The sequence below is a fragment of the Zootermopsis nevadensis genome, unplaced genomic scaffold, assembly GCF_977971745.1.
Source record: "Zootermopsis nevadensis isolate Lab colony 2312 unplaced genomic scaffold, Znev_1.0 Znev_ptg000010l, whole genome shotgun sequence".
NCBI classification, from domain to species: Eukaryota; Metazoa; Arthropoda; class Insecta; order Blattodea; family Termopsidae; genus Zootermopsis; species Zootermopsis nevadensis.
The window spans coordinates 7,682,404-7,699,235 of NW_028259142.1; the positions used below are offsets into that span (position 1 = coordinate 7,682,404).

At 39.5% G+C, this 16,832-nt stretch overlaps 1 protein-coding gene across 2 annotated transcripts in view; it reads right to left on the reverse strand.

The window, feature by feature from the left end:
- LOC110832235 (uncharacterized) overlaps window positions 1-16,832 on the reverse strand; it is a 112,316-nt gene that overhangs the window by 19,806 nt on the left and 75,678 nt on the right. For both annotated transcript variants that reach the window (XM_022069061.2, XM_022069060.2), the window contains exons 13-15: window positions 8,222-8,293; window positions 2,808-2,879; window positions 1,335-1,451 (exon numbers count right to left, since the gene is read on the reverse strand). In XM_022069061.2, coding sequence (XP_021924753.2) covers window positions 1,335-1,451; window positions 2,808-2,879; window positions 8,222-8,293 — 261 coding nt within the window. The remainder of the gene's footprint in view (window positions 1-1,334; window positions 1,452-2,807; window positions 2,880-8,221; window positions 8,294-16,832) is intronic.

Sequence of the window (16,832 nt, forward strand, 5' to 3'; positions counted from 1 at the left end):
CTAAGAGAGGAATGTATACTAAGGATGTTTGAGAACAGAGTGGTGAGGAAAATATTTGGATCCAAGAGGGATTAAATACTAGGAGTCCAGAGAAAATGCATAACGAGGAGCTTCATAAGTTGTACTCCTCGCCTAACATAATTGGATTTATCAAGTCAAAGAGGATGAGATGGACAAGGTATGTTGCCCGCATGGTAGAGATGTGTGTACAGTATTCTGGTTGCAAACAAGAAAAAGTGACCACTAGGAAGACTAGACTTAGACGGGAGGGTGATTTTAAAATAAATTTGGATCAGGATAGAGACCAGTGGCGGACTCTTCGAAACACATTAATGAACCTTCGGGATCCATAATATTTTGTAAATTTCTTGGGCGTCTGAGCGACTGTCAGCTTCTCAAGAAGGACTCTGCTACCTGGAGTAAGAAAGTATTACATAGTCAGTATAGGCAGTTGTATTCAAAATGATCATCGTCCATGTCTTTTGTAAACTCAGACATAGATTGGATACAGATATCAAGGTTAATACACCGTATTATTATGTTTATACATCTTTTTGGTACACTGTATATAGATAAATGTAAATGGCGTCCGTTACAATCGGTACTTTTACTCTAGATTTGAGCTGTTAATATCAATCATTACGTAAGTCAGGCATACTACACTCAGAAAATAAAGTGTAACTGCTGTCTGTTCATCAGGTGTTGCTTTCACTGATAAGTTTTAGTCAACGTAAAAACAGTTATCAATGTAATTGAACCTGATGACTATAACACTGGACCGAAACATGTTGTTCCAGTGAATGGACTGTGAACTGTGTGTGAAAAGTGATGAACAATTAAATCCAAAAGTAAACATAACGCACAAGGATGCTACAATACACAATAAAAAATGGAAATTATGTCATTTAATGCACCGTTCTAGGCTTAGAAATGTATTATCTTCGATTTATCAGTCTGTCTGTCCTAAAAGGATACCCGCCCCCCTAAATTAACTATTTTAATAATACTTTATATATATATATATATATATATATATATATATCGCGCCCATATTGAAACGAGCCACAAAATTTAGTTTCGTTTCTAGTTGGACAACACATACCACCTACTTTTATGAAAACTGAATACTGCGTGTTTTATGTTATAAACTTTATTATTTCTTGTTACCAGTCCATGCCCCGTCCAAGGATTCCTACTGAACACGTAAAAGAATTATTAGTTTCTGAAGTGAATTCAAAATTGCAACAGACTAGAAGCCTTATTCCTTAAAGATAAAAAGAATAAAATCTGCTATTTTCGAGGTGCTCCAAACATAACAGGGTAAGTTGACTCGCCTGGCGCGGAGCACCACGCTGTCCAACAGGTGCTGCAAGCTCGAGATACCGTCCCCGCGCGGTTCGCACACTCTCACGTGAACGGCGGCGGAGCAGAAGCGGAACTCGTCGAAATATCTGTGAACAAGCGAGGGAGTACACCAAGCAGGCAAAAATCTTACTGAATGTGCTCGCATAGTTATCGCTGATATATTTAGCCCTTGGTTCTCAAACGTTTTGTGCTCGCGGCAAACTGTAATTAGAAGAGTGAATTAAAATTTATAAGAGTACACCTATTTTTAAGTAATTTTTAACTTCTACATTTTCGTGCGTCAGATCTGTCAATGATACTGTCAAAGATCACTACTTGTGACAATGCTTGCTTCAACCGAAACTGTTTCCAGCAAATGATACTACACCTGACGCAACGTGTACAAAAACGTAAATACGTATTTACTGTTCGTCGCAGACTCAGTGAACAAACGGAGTCCGTACGAATGAATTTTCAAAACGAATTGGCTAAGAATATTCATAACGACTATTCTAACAGCACCAGAAACAGTACCTGCTTCTACCATTGTCATTAAATTTCTCTTCCAATTTTCAAAAATAAATTTGTTGTTATGCTTTAACTAACTCAATTAATTACGGATACTAATGTGATATTAAGAATTATTTTAGTTTTATTTACATATTTAATCGTACATAACCACTCTTATATTCAGAAAACTTGTGGCATGGTAGCGTGTCACGATTCACCTGTTGAGAACCATTGATTAAGCCATTGAACTCAAAATCTTGATGTCCTCTAATTTCAAAAGTTCAACATTAAATTCAAAGCCCAGGTTCTATCTTTGTTATCTTGTCCACAGAGGGTTTGGTCCACAAACCGCCTTCTATAATGAGCAGGCTGAGTCCTTTTTCTTTCTTTCTTTCTTTCTCTTTCATCCTCTTTTACCAGTAGATTTAGAGGTTTCTTATGTATTCATTTTGATCTATTTGTACGATGGTAGGACTCCTTGGATGAGTGATCATCCCGACGCAAGGCCTCTATCTATGCAAACACAGAAAGACGCGGACATATATCCATGCCCTGAGTGGGACTCGAACCCACGGTCCCAGCGGCGAGGCGCACGAGGTCCATGCCTCAGACCGCGTGGCCACTACGGCCGGCCTGAGTGTGTTTCCTGGGATAAATTGGCCTTAGCGTGAACCTGAGCACTCACCACCACTAGAGCTATGATTAACATTGCTTGAAACCATAATTCTGTTCCAACAGTCAGTCAGTTCCCTCTGTTATCATATAACTTTAGTTACGATCGTGAATGTATTTTTAAGTTTAGGTTTATTTTTTACGAACTGGCTTATTTAACGAAGCTTTGCCAACTTCGCAGTCAGCACAGCGCCGTTCTATGTAATTAAAAGATCCACTTCAGCTTCCTGTGCACTTTCATTTCTATTTATTTGGCCTAGTATTAAGTTTATAAAACGTACATGTGCTTGAGTTTCTGCAGGCGATGAAACACTTGGTTATCCACTCTCTTCAGCTCATTGCGCTGCAGGTTCCTAAAACAAATGCCAACAGAAGGTTCTTAAAACATTTATCATCACCTTACATGGAGAATTTATTGGCGATTGATTTAATTAATAGGGTCTCGGTACATCGCAACTTTCAGTACAATAATTAAAAGATCCGATCGCAAATCAATAGTTACCTTACATTTGTACAGTAGATACACTTCCCCTGGGATAAATTTTGAAATAAAATATTAGTGCATTGTTTTTAGTGTACGCATATTTTCTGTTTTCTATCAAGGAATCTGTTGTTAAAATATACAAAATTATTATTTTCTTTTTTCTTTTATACGGTTCTATGACAGTTTATCTACAAGTATTTAATCTACAAGCCATTTCATCCACACCAATTTCATGTATGCCAAGTTACCTACCGTAGTTTCACCTACGAGATATTTCACCTGCTCCAGATCACACATGTATTCGTTTTCACCAGGCAGACAGAAAATACAGGCAAGGGTACACATTCGACCATATGGGATATTCCTCTCTTAAAGGTTCAGAAGAAAACATTCTAATTACGAGGCGCGTCCCAAAAGTAAGTTTCCCACTCGTCCCACAGCTAGCAAACCTTATATTGCGCGAAGCGACTGTGCGTACGTGATAGAGCAATGACGTAGCATGGCGCATGCACTAACGGCACTTCCCGCGTTCTCACAGTAGCATCGTTGCAGCCGTTGAAGTTGGAGGTTCTTATTCCAGCTCCCGCCGACTGTGAAGTGCGGTCAGTGATAACGCTAGGCCGCACACGGCTCGACGGACAGCAAGTCTCCTGCAGGAGTTCAGCTGGGAGGTGTTTAATCATTCACCCTACAGCCCGGACCTCGCTCCCAGTGATTTCCATCTTTTCCTACACCTCAAGAAATTCCTGTCCAGTCAGCGTCAGCTTTTTGAGAATGACAGAGAGGCGGAGATGGTTGTCACACAGTGGTTCCAATCCCAGGCGGCAGACTTCTACGACACAGGTATTCAAAAGTTGGTCCCACGGTATGACCAATGTCTCAATTCCGGTGGCGAATATGTTGAAAAATAGCTGGACACTTGCTGTATCTGTTGCAATAAATATTTCCATAAAATTGTGTTTTGTTTCTGTAAACGGCCCCAGGGAAACTTACTTTTGGGAAGCGCCTCGTATATTGAGACGTCGGAAATACTCGGAAATAATTGCTAATTACGTTTCCTTAATTTACAGGGAAATTCATAATTCCCTGACACATTACAAAAAATCGCCAGACTTGAATGGTGCAAAGGATGGTAACATGCGACATGCCGGTAGAAAGAGAAACTCCCCAAGTTTGTTTGTACGTGCTGCTGGCGCTTAGTTATCACCACATTGTATGAGGTTTAGTTGAATGAAAATGGCGACGCTAGCAACAGAGAAGGCAATTTGCGTGCTTGAGTATGCAGCGACGTTTCCGAACCAAGTTTAGAAAGGAACCGCCGGTGAGAAACAGTATAAAGCAGTGGTATGAAAAATGCCTGCGTGACGGGTGCCTATGTATCGCAAAATGTCCAGGCCCTTCGGAAGAGACGGTGGATCGTGTGAAGATGTCGTTTCAACATAGCCCCCTTAAGTCCAGTAAGGGAGCGAGTGTAGAGCTGGACATTCCGCAATCTACCCTGTGGCGTATTCTTCGTAAGCGTCTGCGGGAGAAGCCATACAGGCTGCAGTTACTGCAGGCTGTAACAGAGTAAGACAAGACCCGACGTTTTCAGTTCTGTACCAACATGCTGCAGCACTTGGAGAAAGACTGTTTCGCTGAAAAACTGATTTTCAGCGACTAAGCTACGTTCCACGTTTATGCGATGGTAAACAGGCACAATTTGCGTCTAAGGGTAAGTGAAAACCAACATTCCACAATTGAGCACATTCGAAATTCACCTAATCTGAATGTTTTCTGCGTCATAACCAAAGATAAGGTGTACGGGCCATTCTTCTTCGCCGAGGCAACCGTCACTGGCACGTCCTATCTTGAGATGATGCTGGAACGGCTTATGCCGCAGCTTCATGACCACAGCGACGACTTCATTTATCAGCAAGATGAGGCTCCGCCACACTACCACCGCCTCGTTCGCGGCTACCTCAATCAGCATTTTCCAAACGTTGGATCGGACGCACGACTGCCAATGACCACGCACTGCTTCGTTGGCCACCCCGTACACCTGACCTGACGCCATGTGATTTCTAATAGGGGTACATTAAGGACCAGATCTTTGTACCGCCTGTGCCACGGGATCTGCCTGAACTGCGAAGATGAATCATCGCTGCCATCTCACATGCTGCAGCGAGTATGGGCAGAAATGGATTATCGGCTTGACGTGTGCCGTGTTACAACGGGCGGACACATAGAGCATTTATGAGGTATGTAAAATAAACTTGGAGAGTTTCTCTCCCTATCGGCATGTCCTATGTTATCATCCATTGCACCATTCAAGTCTAGCGATTTTTTATAATGTGTCAGGGAATTGTGAATGACCTTCTATTACGGATTAATGATATAACAGTTTGACTTTTTAATATTCTTCCATACTGAAATCCTAATTAACTTACTAGCTTAACTAAATACAAAATAAAATGTCATATTAAAAATAACTAATAACTAATAAATAACCTATACTAACGAAAAGTAAATGTACTAAATATAAATACGTTCATTCATTTTTAAAGTTCGTGAACAAACATAAAATATTAACATCCAAGTAAACAGATAATATGTAAACATTTAATTTTGTCCAACAAAAATAGTAAAGCTTTCTCACTAGACGCCGTGTAGGCGCTTGTGGGAAGACGGATAAGATAGCTCGTATACCTCTTAACCTCGACACCGGATAGGGGTGAGTTGTCAGCGTCACGCTCCAGTCGCGCTTTACCTCCGGTACCCTGGGTAGGCTCCAGAGCCGGTTTCGGCGTAGAGGATAGAGGAAAAGTTCTCTGTCCCCGTCGGGGATCAAAACTAGTCATCCATTCTGTATTTAGTCACTTTACTGACTGACCGTACAATGCAAGATACAATTTTAAAAAAAATTCCAGAAACAAGTGACGTATATAAATGCAAAAATAGTCTGATGTATTATAGATGAAATGGAATAGATGAAATCGTATTAGGTAACGGTCGGAAGAGAAATGTATATAGAGGAAGTGGTGTAAACAATATTGCTGTTGGCGCTTTGGTGCATATATATATATATATATATATATATATATATATATATATATATATATGAGCCACGGTGGTCTAGCGGTTAGAACGCTGGCCTTGTAATCCTGGGGTCTCGGGTTCGATTCCCGGCGGTGCCCGAATTTATAACTTGTGTTGGGCAAGGCCGTGGTCTAGGCAACACGGAGTTTTCCTCCGTTGCATCCCAACAATTACTCCATTCACACACAGAAGAAGGCAATGGCAAACCACTTCTGGATCATCTGCCAAGAACGTATATGAACAGGTCCCAGTCCGAGAAAAGGATGGAAGGATCCTGTTCATATGGACCTGTCGTCAGACAGAACACTAAATAAATAAATAAATAAATATATATATATATATATATATATATATATATATATATGCGTGGCCTATCACGGTTTTATACGGGCAGAAGAAGAAAGCCCTAAGGAGCACATTTGGATCCAATTACGAGCAATTCAGTGATAGCAGACTGCAGACAGTAGCTTAATGAGGAATTTCAAAATTCAAACCTTTCATTAAATATTATTATAGTGGTAAAATAGAACCGGAGGTAAATACATATAGCAACATGCAAGGTCCAGTTGCGGCTCTTGTAAACGCGGATATGACTTCGGGTTGATTAAAATGCGGGGGATGATTGGTTGGTAAACTTAGAAACTTTTGAACGTAAGAAAAGGCTATATTCTCATGAATAACTCTAAATAATGATGTTAATGTATTAGGTGTTATTTACGCTTTAGCGTCGGGGAAGAATAACTTGTGAGTCCGTCCATCTCTACCTCTCACCATTTTTCAGTCACCTTCCAGGAAAAAGGCAAACCCTGAAAATTTCTTAACGAACGAAGCTAAAACAGGGGTGCCCATTCTATTGGTTCCTCCTCCCCGGGAGCTTCTACACCAGATCTGTCCACTATGGGCTTAGCTACACTCGGGGATAGGTCACCCTTGGTGTCTGTACTCCTTAGATTGAACACCACGGATTATACCCCAATATTGCTCGTGAAAGCAAAGCTGCCCCGCTATATGCTATCTAAGCGCTTGAGGGAGAGGTGGTATAGCTCCTCCTCATTCTTGATCTCGGCACTGGATGGGGTTTAGTGGTCAGCATCGCCCCCGCCGCGCTTTACCCCTGGAAAATTACCCCGGTATCCATTGGATAGATGCATGGGTAAGCTCCAGAATCGATCTGGACGAAGGGCTAGAGGAAAAATTCTCTGCCCCAGTCGGGGATCAAACCACGACCTTTCAGTCCGTAGCCAGTCACTGTAATGAATGAGCTATGCCGGTTCATCAATATTGCTCTTATTATGGGAAAATAAGACCGCAGATTAACAGACTTCGTCTTTCCCCAGAATTCTTGCTCCCTAGGCCGCCCTTACTGCCCTTAGGGTCTTCGCCCCAATTTTTTCACCAATGCATTCTCCTGAGTTTTCGAAATCCATAGCTTTACCTCCGCTGGGCTTGGACACCACTGCACTTCCAATATGACTGGCTAGACCACCCCGGGCATTCCACCGAAATGTTATGATGTGTGGCCACTACGAGTTCCTACACATCATAAGGAAACTACGGTGTTTTCCCTACAGACTTCCTCAAAACTGGGCTTGTAGTTTGTTCGTTGCGTCATTCGTCATATTGTTGGATCACATTGTTCCAACAATTACCTAGGTTGTTACAATGATTATCTCAGATCTAAACAATGGGTACCTCTGCTACCTTAGATACAATTGCTATCTTTTAATCCCTTGGTAACCCTGGTGACATCATCACCCTAACGTGACCTAAAGAATATCTTCGGAATTTCATTTACTCCAAAGAGTACACGTTTCCAACCTTCCCAATTAACAATTTAAAATGTGTATCTCTGAGTCTAGGAAAGATATGTTAAAATGCTTTTCGGCAAAGTTAACATATATATTCCTCAAGATTTCCCTAAAAATTTCTTCGAATGATGATGATGATCAAACAATGAGTTACACCCCTCCTCTACGCACGTCTGTGCGTCAATGCATCCATCAATACATTTACAGGCATATTCGTCGTCTCACTTCCAAGTCGTTTGTTCCATGTTGTAGACTTGTGTGAAGTATATATGACTTTCTTTACACGAGACTCCAACAGTCTGCTAAAATTTATGTTTCTACTTACAGGGATTCGAGTAGTGGCACCTCACTGAATGCTTCTACTTCCAGATTCCGTATTTTGTTTCCGTTCAGGCTCCTACAAAGAAATGTATTTGTATATTTCACAAAGGATTATATATATATGATGTTACAATAAATTTCATCTACCTACCAGAATGATGTTAAAAAATGTACTCAAAATACAACTGTAGCTCTTGTGGCAGCGGCTACCTATCATTATGGTAGTGTTTTCATTGGACATTTACATCTGACTAGATAAAATTATGATTATTGTGTCGTAGGAAGGATAAATTCCATCTTCAGGATAAAAACGGAATAATACACAGTCCTTATTTGTGAATTTCAGGGGATGAGTGCGTGCAAAGTCCGGTGTCTTTTTTTACTCCTTATACGTTTCGTATGCCATAATATGTGATTTAACATTTTAATATTTATTAATAATATTTTATTGTGATTAGACTGATAAAAATTGAACAAGTATATATTCAACACAATATGACGCAACATTATCATCTCATGATTAATTTCATGCTAATTCTCCCGCCAACTTCCTTGTACATAGTGTTTCTCACTTTGTATGTGAGAAATATGGTCTGACTCTCAAAATGAAGAAAATTGACGAAATAAATCTCCTTAAGGCGGTCAAATTAAGATGAATTGGATTGGCAGGAAATGCATCACGCATGGAGAAATGACACGTTTTATAAAATGTTAGCCGGGAAAATTTAAATGAAAAGACTACTTGGGAAACTTTCAAGTAGGTGCGAGAATTACATTAAAATAAATACCACAATGTTTAGTGCACTGAGCTTCCCAGCGAAAATTCTATCAACTAATAGCATTCCCCACTAGAACTCAGTTTCACTACGAGCTGGTTAAAACACCAGTTCCTGTTGGTAAAGACAATACATGCTTGACGCTGGGATGTCTAGTGGCAAATATAAAACCTCGTCAGATATTTGAAAATTTCTTCCGAATTTTCCTTATCTTACAGTCTACGACGACTCAGCAGCTACGCGAAACTATAAATCTCAAAACTCGCTTCGAAATTTACGTTCTGGTATAGTGGTCTACACCTTACGGCCAGCATGCCAAATATAGTTCACATTTATGTAAATGTTTCTTAAAGTGCGAATATAATTAAGAGGTTGGTTGGTTTTTTGATTTATTAAAAGAAAAGTAAGCCGTTTATGTGGTGTCAGTCGAGAAAGTTTGATTCTGCTCCCCCCCTTTCAGGTAACTTTTGAACCAATTACTTGACACTTATAAATTTCAAGATATTAAAAGTACATTTTTAACTTTCTGCACAAGAAAGCATATGCTAGCAACGCAAATAACATAGTATGGACCCCTTAATATATCTACGTCGGTTAATGGTAACGAATAAGATTTATGCATAAGTGACTGTGGTGTGGCCTGAAACGACGTTTAGACACGGTGTAGAAATAATTATCATAAAGAATAGCACAGAAACTATATTAAACGCCTGTAAGGAACTTGGGTTTTAAATTAGAGGTAGATAACACAAAATATGCCAATGTCTGATTATCAAAGTGCAGAAAACATAAGATAAAGATAGATATTCTATTCCTCGAAAATGGGTAAAGAGGAGATTACTTAGACCCGTGGAACTTAGGTTAAAGGAGGTTCGATAAAATTACATCTTGAGGAGCTTCATAATTTATATGCTTTATTAAATATTGTGAGAGTAAGAGAATCAGAAAGAATTTGATGGGCGGGGAATATAACATGCATGAGATATATATACCTATATATATAAATGTCTGAAGGAATAAGACTACTCTGGAGACTGAGATATAGATGTGAGTATAATATATAGTATAATATAATCTTCAAATTATAGAAATAAATTCAAATCGTGTCGGTTGAATTCAACTGGTTCAGTACAGAAGATTTTGGCTGGATCATTTAAACATGATAACGGTTCCATCAAAGGTGGGAAATTGGTTGATTAGCTGAGCCACTATCAGGTTTCAAGAAGTCTGCTCCATGGATTTGATATGAAGTCCGTTAAAGTTAGTTATCAGTCCAGACTGGCAATTTTATGGACGTCAAAGTAGAAAGTTCTTGATGGTAGGTGTCATGTACACAAACAGACGCTGCAATTACATATCCATCAACGCCTGTATAGAAGAGGCACTCCACTGTGGATCAAACTGCTTCCAAACAAGGCGTTGCTCTGGTAACCAGCAGTCCCTTGTTTGTCGTCTTCATAAAGTGTTCAGCACTCTCTTACACAGGGATATTTTAAGAGTGGTGAAGGGCTTCGCCACTACTAGAATAAAGGAAAGCAAAATAAATCTATCGTGGTCTACATCACAGGAAGAAGGGAGGGGAGACTAGAAAGCCAAGAGGGAGAAAGAAGGCAAACGGTCTGTTATGTAGACGTAAATGTATATAGGGTTTGATGCCCCAGCGGTAGAGATGCCCCGGTGTCCATATATCAGAGCCGATTCGTGGGAGAAGCCATTGTGGCTCATTATGGCATTCAGTATATTGCTGTTGTCTGGAGGAAGTAGTTGTGCGATTTTTCTTTTGCCCATTTAAAGCAGAAAACAGACTTATATCTGTTACCTGCCATTGCCGAGACTGAAAAATTTTCCGTTCGTGGAGTCATAGTGAAAGCGAAGGAATGTGAAATAATTACAGTTGTTATGTGTTTCTTGCGGAGGCAAGGGAACAAGTTACATGTTGCTTTCTCACAATTTACTATTTTCTTGGCGAGTTACGTGATATCAACTGGAGCTTCCGACCTGACTCTTTGGGTGAGTTGCCCTGCACCTCTCTCTGTGCTGTGTGGTAACTGCAAAAAGGAATTAACGCCTTACCTGGAGATCACGTCCGTCTGTCTGCTTCGTTACCATTACATTAAGAGCTGCTTGGACTTGGATGACGTCCAATGGACAGCGAAAAGTAACCAGACTGCAATTTGGACAACTTCTTGCTTTAGCTTGGGTAAGATACGCTACCACTGGTAACGGCGTATCAGGGTTACAAGCCACAGGAATACATCCATTTGACCCGTCAGTTGTCCCGGAACATGCATTTTCCTTGTCGGAAAGACATGTTAATAACAAAGCCGGGCAATTTCAGTCCGAAACAGACTCGCCCCATGCACCTTCGACTTCAGGCGAGCATGCGGAGCGAGAAAGACACGAAGTGAATGAAAATGTAAACACAACGTAAAATCCTTCTGAAGATTTCTCCAATACCTGGCATTCCTCAGAGAAAGGATTCGAAACGGAAGCAGTCAACTACTGTGTTAACATCAAAGGACTGTTTTGCCAAAAAAATTCTGAAGTTCATTAAAAAAGAAACACCAGATAATAGCGGGAAACCAAGGAGACGTGCTTGTAAAAATAAATCAAGAAAACCTGAACCGGAATCAGAAAGCTAATATAATATGTGCACCGAAAGTGAAGAACCCTATGCTACAACAAAGCAGAATTGTGACTGGATTAAGTGTGTGGACTGTAACAAACGGCTCCACGAGCTGTGTACTATTGGAATTCTTGCGGAAAGCAATTCCCCCCTGTCGGGAGAGATGGCCAAAAACGGACATTCTAAAAAATGAAAAAATAGTGTTAATGTCCTCAAATGACGGTTGAATTACTTTTTTCCGAATCACCATTTTAGTCTGTATCATAATTCTGTGTTGTAAAATAAAAATTCAGTTTCAGGATTTCAATAATATATTTTTCCCCCCAAAATGTGGGGCATCTCACTCGAGTTTACCTTAAAACACTTGTTTTACGCAGCAATTACTTAAACAGGATTGACAGCACTGCTCTGTGTAATGAAATGTGTTGCGTTTCTTTCCATGTACGAACTGAATTTTTAAATATTATTCAAACTAAATTGGTTTCAAAGGGTTAGTTTAGCTCAGAATAACGTCTAGTGGAGATCAGTTATGAACACGTTAATTAAATATATGATACGATAAAAGTCGGAGAACTGTTTGATCAGCTGAATGACTATTAGGTTCTCAAGGACTTAAATGCCGATAGACGTCTAGTTAATTATAATAAAAACTAGGGTTTCCATTATTTTTGTTACATACTTGTTTTGATTCGGTACATTAATTCTTCCTTCTCCACTATTGATAGTTTTTTGGTTTGGACAGTACCTTAGTCCATTCTAAAATTGAGTATGCATCCGTTGTTTGGAACTCTATTACTAATACTGACTCCTGTAAATTTGAAAGGATTCAAAGGAAATTTGTAGCTCTATATTACACTAGATTTTTTAATGGCGTTTGTGCCTATAATTATGATGATATTGTGCCAGTCCAAGCGCATGGTTCGATTCTCAAACGGGCTGGACCTTGAGATGAAGGGTAAACCAGTCTTAGGCATGTTGATCTGGTTTGTTTGGGGGTCTTCCTCCTCGACATTCTGTCCAGAGGGAGCCAGACGTAAACAAAAAGCCAGACATAAACCACCCCAGTCTCGGAATCAGCCCTTTTCATATGTGTGGTCACGATTGCATTACGACCGTCGCCTTACTGCGACGGACCAATTGAATTTGAAGACAGCTTATAGGCGCGTTCCCGCCGTTGTGGGGTAATGAATCAGGTCGCCGCACTTAAGCCAAATTCAATAACAAATTACGTAATGCAGGAGTATTTAAGCGCGATCGTGGTCGCCGGGCGCTCTCTGAAGTATTGGTCCTTCGATTGAGAGGGGATGTTTTTAGGAAACATACGAAAGAACAAAGAAACAGCCGAGCCATCTAGCTGCCTCCGTGAATAGTGATTAAGATATATACGTTTGTATATCTTAAGGAACAATAAATTGTCGTCCATCAGTGCAACACAGAAAAACGTCGTTATCCATTTGTGCAAAAACCGGCCCCACCTTCTACTTCCCGTATATTCCCAGGGAGTCGGAAACTCGTGCTCACCGAAAACCCCACACCATCAACAAAATCCCTTTCTGTATTTTAATACATACCCACGGCAAGAAGCTGTAACCATATGAGAGCCAGGCTACTACTATACTAAACAAGCAGTGTGACGAGTGGTAGAAAACCAAAGGGACGGTTACAATATATTAGTCACATTAAATTTATTATCTTTGCATTTAAGGAGGAGGTTTCATTTAAGCACATTTTTATTAGACTCACTAGTTTCTTTGGTATACCAAATTCAATAACAATATATTATATCACTTTTCTCTTCACAGAATCATAGGCTTTTTTGAAATCTATAAATAATTGATGTACGGTACCACTGAACTCCCATTTTTCTCTAGTATATGGCGAATGCAAAAGATCTTATCAATTCTTGATCTGTTTCGTCTGAACCCACACTGATGATCCCCAATAATTTCATTCGCAAATGGGGTTAATCTTGCCAAAAGAATGTTTGATAGAATTATGTATGACGTTGATAGCAGAGAAATTCCTCTATATTACCACATTCAGTCTTGTTCCCATTCTTATGAATAGGAATAATTATGATTTACTTCCATTATTGTGGCATCTCTTTATTAAACCAAATTTACTGAATAAGCTTATGGATCCTCATATGCAACCCTTTGCTACCTGCTTTAATTAATTCTGAATGAATCTGATCAATACCTGGAGAGTTATAACTTTTCAACTTACCAATAGCTAGTTCCACTTCATCTAAGCTAGGTTCTGGCACCAACAGTTCAGCTGTATGTATTTTAATCTGTCTTAATATCACCAGTCTCATGATCATTTAAGAGCTGGCTTAAAAAATGTTTCCACCTATTCACAATTTTTATTGGATCTCCAGCAAATTCCCATTATCATCATTTACCAAATTGGTCTGGGGTTGATATCCTTTCTTAAAGTTATTAATGCCTCTGTACAGGTCTCTGATATTTTTTTCTTTATTATTGGTCTCAAGTTAAGCAATTTTGCCCTTCAGGTATTCCCTTTTCTTATTCCTAAAAGTGCTACTAGCCTCACGTCTCACGTTACATAGATTATCCGCATTTGTTTTGTTTGGGTCCTGCAACCATTGAAATTTTGTTTGCTTCCTTCAATCTATTAATTTTGAACATTCTTCATCAAATCACGATTTATTTTGCTTTCTCCTGTAGTATCCTAGTTTCTCTTTGACTGAAGTTTTGATGCAGTTTCTGACATTTTCCCACTCCCTGTTGATATCCACACTTTCATTATCTTCATCCGTCTCTAAAATTTTAAACCTACTCGAAATTTCAACTTGATATTGATCCTTCGCCTTTCCCTCTCTTAATTTTTCAAATCAAATCTTTCTGTGTCAAAATTTTGTTTAGTTCGTCTACTTACTGAAAGCCGCTTCCTCACTTTTGCTACCACCAGATAATGATCAGTGTCACAGTCTGCTCCTCTGAATGATCTCACATCAATTATATTTGTCTGCCTTCTGTTATCTACTAAAACATAATCTATTTCAATGTGTGTGCTCCCATCTGGGGAAGTCCATGTGTGTTTATGAATATCAATGTGTGGAAATTTTGTACTTTTTACGATTAAATCTTTTGACGTAGCGAAGGTTACTGCTCTAACACCGTTATCATTACTAAGTGCATTGAGACTCTCGCATTGAATTCTTCTAGCAGAATTTTCAAATGATACTTTCCAAATGTATCAAATACTGATTCCAATTCTTCATAAAATCTATCCTTGATATCATCGCTTTTGTGCTTAGTTGGGGCATGAACATTAAGGACAATGATGTCGCACCAACGTCGTTCCAAAATTACGTAATAAAACCGGTCACTAAAAAATTCTGCTCTCTTAACTGCAGCTTTAGTTCTGCTATGAACAAAAAACCCCGTCCCTAACTGATGATTGTCATTCCCCTTACCATAGAAAAATGTAAAATTGTCCACTGGGATCGTGCCCTCCCCCTCCCATCGCACTTCCTTCACTGCCACTAAATCTAACTTATAATTCTCTAATTCCCTACTCACTGATTTCAGTGCCCCAGCCCTATTACGGCTCCTAATGTTCCAAGTACCAAATCTCATATCCCTTTTCAATTGCCATGGTCATGCCAAAGAGTCCATCCTGATCTGAGGATTGGTTAATGTGTTCGTAACAATACTTTTTTTAAAGGTGTAAGGTTATTAGCCTTACGCCCAATCCCCAACCTGGATCACCTTAGACCTGTCCGGCTTGGGTGACTCTACGATGAACCGAAGCTTCGGCCGGCATAGCCCTAACGGTCTTTGGAGCACGCAAGCCTCCTCACCCGACAAATTGCCTTCGACAAGTTGGTCATACCTTCGAGAAGGGGGTTGGTCACATTCTTCTTGTGAATACATCATTTTCAAACCTGCACAACTCCGGCGCGAGCAGCAGCCTAGCAACAAAGGTGACGTTGACTCTAACATCCACGGGAGACTGGTATGATCGAAAGCACTGGGAGGTGGACTTAATGATGGAGGCAGCAAAGACCCCTGAAACGTCGGTATACTTCTACCAGACTACACGGTGCAACAACCCAGAAGATAGCAATCTTCAGACTCACCGCCGTGAAAACCTCAAATCCTACAGCAGAGAAATATACATTTTTCAATGGGAAAGTTAACATTTATCACTAGTTAGGAAGAGAATCTTTCGTACATTCTTCTTCTTCATAAATATAAATAAGGGTTAGTCCTTAAGATCTGTTCTTTTAATGCTCATGTATTCTTGATCCTTTCATTTTTACCTCGGTCTTCCGGCAGCCCGTCGTCCCTGGGGTTGATATTGTAAACTTAGTTTGGATAAGCGGCTTCTATCCATTCTCTCCAGGTGATCTATCCGGCTATTTTGATACATTTTTACTTCTTCTATCGGGTAGTTCACTTCTAATCCATTATGAATGTCAGGCTTAAAAACGCTTGGTTTGATTCGGTACATTACTTCTTCCTTTCCCACCCTTGGTAGCCTTTTGGTTTTGTACAGTGCCCTAGTCCGTTCTAAAATTGAGTATGCATTCGTTGTTTGGAACTTTGTCACTAACACTGACTCCTGTAAGCTAGAAAGGATTGAAAGGAAATTTGTAGCTCTATGTTACACTTGATTTTTAATGACGTGTGTGCCTATAATTATGAAGATATTTTAGTCAGACTAAGGAGGAGGCTTCTGAATGCGCTTTCCCTCATTAATGATTTTAAAGGCAAAATTAGTTGCTCATCGGTATACGATACAGTTAGTCCCCGCATATCCACTAGGTTTATCAGAGACTACTCTACCTTTACTGTACAACGTAATTTCAAGGCCAGTCCCTCAGCCAGACGCGTTTCTGCTGCCATTTCAGTCTGTAGGAACATCGACATCTTTAACAAAGATTGTATTTTGCTTACCGATATCAGTCGACTTTTCAAATGATTATGATTGTGAACAGTGAAATCAAGAAAATTATAAAATTTAAAATACTTCATTTTTTCCATATTTTATGGTATTTAATCTTGTAATTTTTTCTAGTTTTTTCCTTCATGTTCTTATTTAATATTAATGAATTAAGAACATGAAGGAAAATTTAATATTAATGAATTGAAATATTATATTGCTTAGGCATATTATTTAGCCTATTTGCTTCTGAATTATTACTCAATAAAAGAATTGAAATATTACTATTATTATTAATA